Raw genomic sequence first — 9476 nt, forward strand, 5'->3', positions numbered from 1 at the left:
GCGGCTTGCCTTCGGATTCTTCTCCAGTCTCACCGTCCGCGTCGCTACCGTTGTAACTGCGGGGGGATGTTGGGTATTATGTTTAGTTAGAAAATACTCCCTTCGTCCGGAAATACTTGTCATCAAAATGGATGAGATAGACTAGAATATGTTTCGGTTTGTCTTGTATTTCAAGTTGACCATGTAGTACTCTTATATATATACCCACGATGCTCAAGCAATAATACAACGATTTTGCCAATTTCCTCTCTCTTCTTTCTAACACTTTCGGTTTGCGGAAAACAAACGACCGGACTGACCCATGCACCCATGTGTAATGGTGTTGGATGACAAACTGCAGCCGGACAGCAAGACCTGCCGGTGATTTTGAGGGATGCCCTGACGTGACCCTACCCACCGCAGTCTACGTAGTCGACATGCCCGATGCCCTCCGGGATCATGTGCCGACATCCATGGTGGATCGGAGGATGGTAGCGAGCGCGAGACCTGACAGGCACGTCGGTAAAATGGGCAGAGCTCACGGGCACGGGGATCCACAACCTCCACGCATCCCCCCCTCTCTTCCTCGTTCGCTTGCTGGGCCCCACTTCCCCTCCACGCGGTACGCGGACACGACGCTTCCGTCGCAACCCCCACACCTTTCCGTCCCGCCGGCCCATCGGCCGCCGCCTCCCTGCGCACCCAGCCGAGGAGACCGCCATGATGGCGGGCGCCTCAGGCTCAGTCGAAGAGGAGGGAGGACTGAGGGCGGAGGAGTCCCCGTCCGGCGGCGTCGACGTCTGGAGCGACGCCGTCTCCTCCCACGCCCCGGAACACCTCCTCGTCATGGTCCACGGCATCCTCGGCAGGTGCGTGCGCCGTCCCCCCCGCCCGCGTGTGTTTTGCGCCTAGTGTCGGCTCACGAATTTGATCCAACATCTCGCACTCGTAGCCAGGCTACAAATCTGTTTCGCCCGGCAGCAGAATGGACCAGTGGCAGAATGGAATCCGTAAGTAATGCGGGGCATTGCTTGTGCCATCGGGCATGCTAGAGTGGGTAAACATGGGATTCGGCGGAGTCAGTTGCGGCTCAACCGCTAGTTACTGCAAAACAAGAACTACTACTAGTTACTGCGATTTGTCAAACTGGATGGTCAAGCGTGTGGTGATGCCCTTTGAGTTGTATTGTTCAGTGCTTTTCGGTCAAATCAGAGAGTATGATACGGCATGTTCGGTAGAGTTTGTTTCAAGCACCTGATGATCTGTTTGGAATAGGATGGCCCCAAATTATCTTTATTCCTGGAGGATTTTATGGACAACATGGTTTGTTACTGAATGAAGAAGCCCTATGCTCGATGATCTGCCAATAGAAAAGATCAGTATCCGCCCATTCAGCTCAGTCAATCAACCGCTGTTTGTTCGTTATGTTAGGCCCACACCTCTTGAAGTTACCGTTATCGTTTATTGGAATTGTTCTTTAACCCTTGGAACAGCCAAGCAAAAGCTACTCCCTATGTAAAGAAATATAAGATCGTTTACTGTCTAAATCATCTTATATTTCTTTACAGAGGGAGTACTAGGTTATAAATAAGATTGTTTGCATGCTCTGTTGAGACGAGGTCCAGTTCTTAATTACAGCTGATCGTTGATCTTTTCATTTCTCAAAAATGGCACCTAGATGTGCTTCTTTACAAGTGCTTGCCAAGTTTGTGTTTTCATTTCTTAACTGATAACCCCTTCTGCTCAAATCTTCTCTTATTGATCAGTTTGTTTATCTTTTCCTTTGAGCAGTACCAATGACTGGCAATACGCAGCCAACGAATTTGTAAAGCAGCTTCCTGATGATGTAATTGTGCATTGTAAGTTACTGGATTTTGTGCTTTAACCAACTACATTTGCTAATTTGCCTAATTTTCATGCTTTATTTTTTTTATTAATCATCCATGCCATTGTTTTGTTCTATAAATTAATTTGATAATTATTAATGAAAATGTATGTCTGTTTGACAAAAAGTAAATAAGAAACCATTGGGCAGTTTGTTCATTATTTCTTTCACATACCTGAAACTCAAGTGAAACCGCCTCTTTTATATCGACGAGTATATCTCTATTTTTTCTTGACATGTCACTGTCGATGTTTAGTCATAGATCTGTCAGAGTTGCTCCATTCTGAACTATAGATAAGGATATTAGGATACTCACCCAGAAATGGTTTAACATAATGTCAGTTGGTAAGCTGTGTGGCGCGTGCACATGTGTGTATCTGGATATTAATTAGTAGTCAATCACAGGGATGTTCTTGACAAGGCTGCATTAATGTATATTTCAAACTAAATATATCGCTATTAAACATGATATTTTTTTATAGGAGAACTAACACCAATGGTCTAGATAGAACTAATATTTTGGCATGTTTTTTTTCGACTGAATACTGTGAGGCAAAAGCCCCACAGTCTTTTATTAAAACCTCCAGCACAGTCTTATAAAAGAAAATATGTACAGAGCTAAAAGAACTAAGCTAACTAACTACTCCCTCTGTTCCTAAATATTTGTCTTTCTAGAGATTTCAACAAGTGACTACATACGGAGCAAAATGAGTGAATCTACACTCTAAATATGTCTATATACATCCGTATGTGATAGTCCATTTGAAATCTCTAAAAAGACAAATATTTAGGAACGGAGGGAGTAGTTAGGAAATTACCTATATACATCAGTGATCAGTCTAATTACAACCAGCACCATAATCACCATGAGACACATCTATGGTTCTAGAGTAATGCTCTTATCCAGTGCAGCAGCAAGGGCTTTACAGATGGTTTCATTCTATGAGAATGCAATGTGATATCATGAATGAATTTTGCCTTCCATGCCCCAAAGGTTGGCCTGATGTGCCTAAATATTTTATCATTCCTTGTAGTCCAGATACTCCATGCAGCCAAAAATACAACCTCAAAGAAGAAGGGTTTATGAAACCCTCTTTTTGCAACCAAAATACATTCCCTGATGGACAAACCAGCATGCCACTGTATTTGCAAATAATTCCAGACCCTGGTACTGAAATTGCACTTAAAAAAGAGGTGATCTCTATGTTCATGTAGCTGTGCAGCACACATTGGACTTAGGTTATCATCTTCCTCAGATCTCCAATGTCTTCTAAGGAGCATATCTCTTGTGTTGAGACGATCATTAAGCATTAACCATGCAAAGACCTTGATTTTCACGATGCATTTGCTCTGCCAGATCCATTTGCAAGGGTCATCATTGGGTAGTGATATTTTGGCATGTTTCAACTATAACGTTGTACCTGATGTACCATGATTGAAATGCAAACTTGGAACCCTTTCTGAATTTGTAACTTCGAGGGAAACATGGGTAGTCTATAAGTTTACTCATCGAGATTTTGTTATTTAGACTTGTTTGTTCAACTTTGCAGGCAGTGAGAAAAACATGAACACATTGACTCTAGACGGTGTCGATGTTATGGGAGAACGCTTAGCAGATGAGGTAATTGCCATATGCAACAGATGATTTGTACTTGAGGGGCTAAATTTATACAGGCTAGCTGATTCACCATACTGATTTTTTCTATTGAAAGGTTTCTGCGATTCAAAACACCATACTGATTTTTCTATTGAAACGTGCTATTGTTCTCTTCTTACTCAGGTTCTTGATGTAATTAGTCGAAAGCCAGAGCTCACCAAAATTTCTTTTCTTGCACACTCCGTTGGAGGCTTAGTAGCAAGATATGCAATTGCAAAACTTTATAGACATCCAAATAGCACATTTGACAGCAAAGCTGAAGGAACCATATGCGGGTTGGAAGCGGTGAACTTTATAACCGTAGCAACGCCTCACCTTGGTTCTCGAGGAAACAAGCAGGTACTTTGTTGACTGTTTCCCCCTTCTCCACCTTGACTTTCATGTGTTCAAATTTGTTTATTTGAAACAGTGCGGATGATACCTGTTTTGGAACTAATACATAGCCATTTGCTCATTTATGTTCCAGTATTCTTATGTCAAGTCTCATTTGTTTTTGCATGCCTCGTACAGTCGTATACTCCATCCGTTCCAGTTTGCTAGCCCCTCTCGTTTTTTGAGTCTAATTTTGACCACCGATTTCATTTAACCAACAAAATATGAGATATGTGCCACAAGAAGTATATCATTGAATTCACATTCAAAAGAAGTTTCCAATGGTATACTTTTTGTGGTAATTTACTCATATTTTGTTAGTTAAATCCATGGCCAAAGTTATACTCAAACCGAAACAGAGGGAGTATTAAAGTTTTGGATACTTATAAGAGATGCTTGAGTACTACTCCCTCCGTCCCATAATGTAAGACGTTTTTTGACACTACACTAGTGTCAAAAAACGTCCTATATTATGGGACGGAGGGAGTAGATGTTTACTGTTTGTTTTCATTTGCTTCAATGCATTTGATGCACATTAAATGGCTCCACAAGGGATACCCAGTCTTCCAAGGTTTTGGAGGAAAAAAAAGAGAGAAGGAATTTAAACCTTTTCTTATAAGAAACTTACAAAACTGTTGCAATGCCTCTGAGCACTTGCCCCTCTAAGATCTAAAAATACTCCTCTCAAGACTACCTTGAGTACTTCTCGCAATAAATTGTTATCCTACACAGTTTTGTTTTCATTGGCTTAAAAGCGTTTGATATACATAGAAGGGCCCAACAATGACTGCCAATATTGTGAACCTGCACAGTTTTGTTTTCATTGGCTGTGATACACATAGAAGGGTCCCACAGGGACTGCCAATATCTTCTAGAATTGTGGAGGAAGAAAGAGATGTGTTTCTATTACAAGAAAGTTACAAACTGTTGTCATGCCTCTTGGCTCTTGCCTTCAGGAGATCTACAATAAAATCCTGCAGAGCTTCATTTTGAAACAGCCTCATGGATGAAACCCGCACTCAGGCAATAGTTGACACTTGACAGATGGAAATCACACTTTTTACTTGCTTGTATCACTGAATCATTTTGCTGACTTATATATCTATGATCTTGGAACGGTTTATTGGATAAACAAACCATTTTGTACAGTTGATTCGTGCTGACTTATGAATCTAGTGATATTATCAGACTCTAAACATACATTGCTTGTTTGCTTTTCTGCTCCAGATTATATGCATTCCTTTCTTCCATGAGCTTATTGGTAGAGGAACCATATATATTCTTTGTTTGATGTGGCGTTCTTCACTGTTATTAGGTTCCACTCCTCTTTGGATTCATTACGATTGAGAAGGTTGCTTCTCGTGTCATCCATTGGATATTTAGGAGAACTGGGAGACATCTTTTTCTTACTGATAGTGCTGAGGGAGAACCACCACTGTTGCAGCGTATGGTTGAAGATTATGGCGATCTTTACTTTATGTAAGGTTTATGTTGCCCTTCGGTTTCTTTTGGATCGCTTCCGATTATGTCTATTTCTCTTGCAAGTAATGTTTTGTTAATTCTGGCTTGTATGGTATGTGATAACTATACTAATTCTGGGTAACTAAACTTTTTTAGATCTGCTTTGCGAGCATTTAAACGACGAGTGGCATATGCTAATGCTGATTGCGATCGTATCCTAATTATTTGATATCTTTTTATGTAGTACTCACATTGTTCTTTTTCATCTAGGCTTTTTAGCTTTTACTTGTCAATTCTTTAAATTCATGACATTCAGACATTGTTGGCTGGAGAACATCATCTATTAGAAGAAACACCGAGCTGCCTAAGGTATTTTTTTTATTGATTTTGATTGTTCATGCCTTCTTTTCTGGACCATTATCTGAGAAGGACAGCATGATTTTCTCATATCACAATTCTTATGTAAAAATATTCCTTCTGTTTCATCATGATTTGCAGTGGGAGGAATCTGTATGTGAGAAGTATCCTCACATTGTACATGAGGAATACTCTGAAGAAATCAGCGATGAGAAGTGTCAAGATTTGGCAGCAGATTGCGATTTTGACTTACTGGAAGGTTAGTTTGATTGTTACATGCAAAAAGTCTGTTTCTCTTCCTTTTTTGAATCTTTCACCAGTCTTAAGTCGGTGCTATCTCCCATTGATGCTTCATACTGAGTCGTTGTTCTAGCATGCTTAATCTTCCTTATGTAGATAATATTTGTAATGTTACATACTCCCTCCGTTCCTAAATATTTGTATTTCTAGAGATTTCAACAAGTGACTACATACGGAGTAAAATGAGTGAATCTACACTCTAAAATATGTCTACTACATACATCCGTATGTGGTAGTCCATTTGAAATCTCTAAAAAGACAAATATTTAGGAACGGAGGGAGTAGTTGATAATGAATCCAACATTTCCTAAATCAAGTACACTTGTTTAATCATAAAAAAGATGTTATTTTTACCAAGAACAATTTTGTGTGCCATTTTGGTCTTACGACTGGGCACTTGTTATTTTTGAATGGACCATTACCTGTGCAATGTTACCGAGTTATGCTGCTTCAATCCTCCTATCATATGATTAGGATATTCTACATATTATGCTGAATACGTAGACAAATTAATTTGCAAGAATCTGCATAGTTCCACATGAAAATCTCACACTTTTGACAGCAGAGTTAGGTTCATGAATATTTCAGGGGCAGTTAGCCTTTGAAGTTTCAGACTTGAGCAACACCTAACATAATTTGACAACTAGGAGATGGTAGTCTATTTGTTCTGTGTGTGGAACAGTTAACATAACAAAGTCCACTGAAATTGTATTTCTGTTGAGGATTGTTTATAGACTTGCGAGGGCCACACAGCCATCATATGATTGATTTGCATTTGTTAGCACCTCTCCTGGACAGTGTAGTTTCAAATCGGTTCCTTTGTGGATACCTGCACTGCCAGTTCTTGGTTGACCAATTCATGTGATGCCGTACGCCTTTAGTAGTTTTGATCTTTTCCTGTGAGATATTGCCATATAACATCTTCAAAGTAGCCTGGATAGTGATATTCAAGTTCCTATAATATTTGAGCCGACCCAATGCCGTGTCCTTTTCTTAGGTATGTGTCCGTAAACCTGGTTTGTTGACTCTATAATGTGGAAGTTAAGACTTGGAAGGTTAGTCACAACTAATTGGCAAGCAAGTTATTTGTTCACAGTTCATTGTTGGTATTCAACAGTCAACATTCAACTTGATGACTGCAATCTTGGTGGGGCACTAGATAGATCGTTTTGTCTTATGTTCCTCGCAATGCTACCGCAAACAGTAGTTATTGACTTCTTCTGTATGGTAAGCAGTAGCATTGTTGGAAAATAGACAAAGTAGCATCATTAGTCATTGCCCATATTGTTCTGTATGAGTTCAATATTTGATCTATTTTTGAAGTCTATTTTTGAATCCGCACCAATATTTTGTCCTGAAAGATTGTGAAAATACTTTCCTTAAACTGACACCATCTTTTTTTCATTTCCCGTTATGCTATCATCATGTAGAAAAAATGGTGACAGGGCTGAGACGCGTTTCATGGGAAAAGGTAGATGTTAGCTTCCACACGAGCATGCGGAGTTTCGCAGCGCACAGCATTATCCAGGTGCCGTGCCGGCCTTCACTGACCCTTGCATTATGGAAAAAAAATCATGACCGAGTCATCCCTTATTTTTGCTCTGTCGTCGCAGGTCAAGTATGCGTTTATGAACGAAGGAGCGGACGTCATACAGCACATTATAGACCACTTCCAGCTCTGAGAATTTCCTTGGCAATGCCACTAGCAATGCAGTCTGAAGCTGCAGACCGAGGAGGCTGTCCTACCTCTACTTACACACATTAGTTCCAGACTCGAGACGAAAACCGCAGTCAGCCCACAGCCACAGGGGAGGCCCGGTAGTATCAAGTTAGTTCTAGATTGTTAATTTATTGCTTAACAGTGTGTAACAGTGCGTTGTAATGGCTGTATATAAGAGTAAGTGCCACGAATTACTCCGTGCCGTCCGTTACAAAGAAAGATCCCGTCGGAACGGAGAAAACAACATCATCCTTGTTGTACATGTATCGCTATTATGTGCCCTGTCACCAATCTCACATGTGACGCTATTTTTCGCCCTGTAGTACATGTACATCCTTGCTCGCGGTGGTACCAAAACTAATGGCGGCTGCTACAAATTGACCGGTTGATTTGTTACAAAATTAAGCTGCCTAGCCAGCCGTACGATCACAACAAAAGGAGTCGTCGTCTTCCTCCTATGTTCTACCATCCACCACGCGCATCATCCAGCATCTGTGCACGTTGGCGACCTCGCAGCATTCCAGGTGCTGCTCAAATGGCAACGCTGAGCGCGGCAAGAAACCTTCAGCGCAGCAGCTCCCATGGCAGAAATGTCAGCATTCCAGGTGCTGCTCAAATGGCAACGCTGAGCGCGGCAAGAAACCTTCAGCGCAGCAGCTCCCATGGCAGAAATGTCCGGTGCTCCATTGCAATTGCGGCTGGCGCTTTATTACAGCTCCGGCGGAGCTTCAATGACTTGCGCAACGTTCCATTGCAGCCTCGGCACACTTCACTGCAGCACCAGCACCGCAAGCGGAGCACGTTGCGTAGGACGCTGGCAGCACCACGAGCGCGTCGCGCCGGACGTCGCTTTGCAGCGCCACAAGCGTTGCCGCCCAGGCGAGATCCACAGCCAGCCGACGCTACAAGGCTGGCCGCAACTTGTCCCCCACAGCCGGTCCAGACCTCTCGTTCGTCCGTCGTGCAGGTACCATCCATGCCTACGGTGGTAGCCACGCTCGGCAAGTATTTGATGAAATGCCTTTGTAAATTTTTTTGCCGCTTCTTTGAAGTAATGGACCAGACATGGAGTACATATACGAGCACTACGTTGAGTTGTCCAACGACTCGTTCGATGAGGAGGGCCATGCGGATGAAACGACGATGATGCAGACGGTTCTTGCGGATGCGGAGCATGTTCTCGATTTCATGAGATCTATCAAGCATCATCGAGTGCTCAATTGGAACAGGGCACTGCCCCTGATGCCTATTTGCGGGCTATTTTTTGCCGACGCTTTCAGATGCGCAAAAATGTCTTCGATAACCTTTACAATGGCGCACGGTCCTACAATGACTGCTTCATCTTGAAGAAGGATGCCGTAGGAATGATTGAATTCTCTGGTTACCAAATGTGCACGGCTACATTGTGGATGCTTGCATATAGGACGGCCGTGGATTCGTGGGACGAATACCACCGGATGTTCCAGATCGCATGCAGAGACGCCATAGTCATATTTGTTATTGTCGTGGTCGAGGTGTTTGGACCTCAGTACTTGAGAGAACCAAATGTTGCAGACCGAGAGGCTCTTGGCAGTGCGAAGCAAGAGAGTGGCCAGGTTTGCTCAGATCTCTTGATTTCATGCACTAGAGACGGAACAACGGTCCAAAAGCTCTACAAGGGGAATATCAGGACCATGAAGTCCATCATCATTCTTAAAGCAGTTGCATCATAGGACCTCTTAGTTTGACACACTTTTTTCGGCATG

The 9476-nt window shown here is 42.3% G+C and overlaps 1 protein-coding gene across 3 annotated transcripts; it reads left to right on the forward strand.

Moving 5' to 3' along the window:
• Window positions 1–353: 353 nt before the first annotated feature.
• LOC125520441 (lipid droplet phospholipase 1) lies at window positions 354–8049 on the forward strand. Of its 3 annotated transcripts, XR_007288674.2 has the most exons (12): window positions 354–848; window positions 936–989; window positions 1771–1838; window positions 3415–3485; window positions 3645–3860; window positions 5209–5372; window positions 5511–5566; window positions 5671–5723; window positions 5853–5970; window positions 7009–7066; window positions 7442–7539; window positions 7625–8049. XR_007288674.2 is itself a non-coding variant. In XM_048685367.2 (11 exons), the coding sequence occupies exons 1-11, from the start codon at window positions 700–702 to the stop codon at window positions 7691–7693; spliced, it is 1116 nt and encodes a 371-aa protein (XP_048541324.2). In that variant the 5' UTR covers window positions 378–699; the 3' UTR covers window positions 7694–8049. The 3 variants fall into 3 exon arrangements, 2 of the variants coding, with proteins under 2 accessions (XP_048541324.2, XP_048541325.2); XM_048685367.2 differs by lacking the exon at window positions 7009–7066 and having other exon boundaries at window positions 378–848; XM_048685368.2 differs by lacking the exons at window positions 936–989; window positions 7009–7066 and having other exon boundaries at window positions 397–848.
• The last annotated feature ends 1427 nt before the right edge of the window (window positions 8050–9476 follow it).

This window comes from Triticum urartu, chromosome 7A, assembly GCF_056163025.1.
Source record: "Triticum urartu cultivar PI428250 chromosome 7A, HENAU_Tu73, whole genome shotgun sequence".
Lineage (NCBI taxonomy): Eukaryota > Viridiplantae > Streptophyta > Magnoliopsida > Poales > Poaceae > Triticum > Triticum urartu.

Excerpts from the sequence above, each read along its gene's own strand:
- LOC125520441 (XM_048685367.2), top strand. The coding sequence starts at position 700 with ATGATGGCGGGCGCCTCAGGCTCAGTCGAAGAGGAGGGAGGACTGAGG. Across the intron at positions 990-1,770 it reads CCAGTGGCAGAATGGAATCC|TACCAATGACTGGCAATACG; the intron begins GTAAGTAATGCG and ends TCCTTTGAGCAG. Across the intron at positions 1,839-3,414 it reads TGATGATGTAATTGTGCATT|GCAGTGAGAAAAACATGAAC; the intron begins GTAAGTTACTGG and ends TCAACTTTGCAG.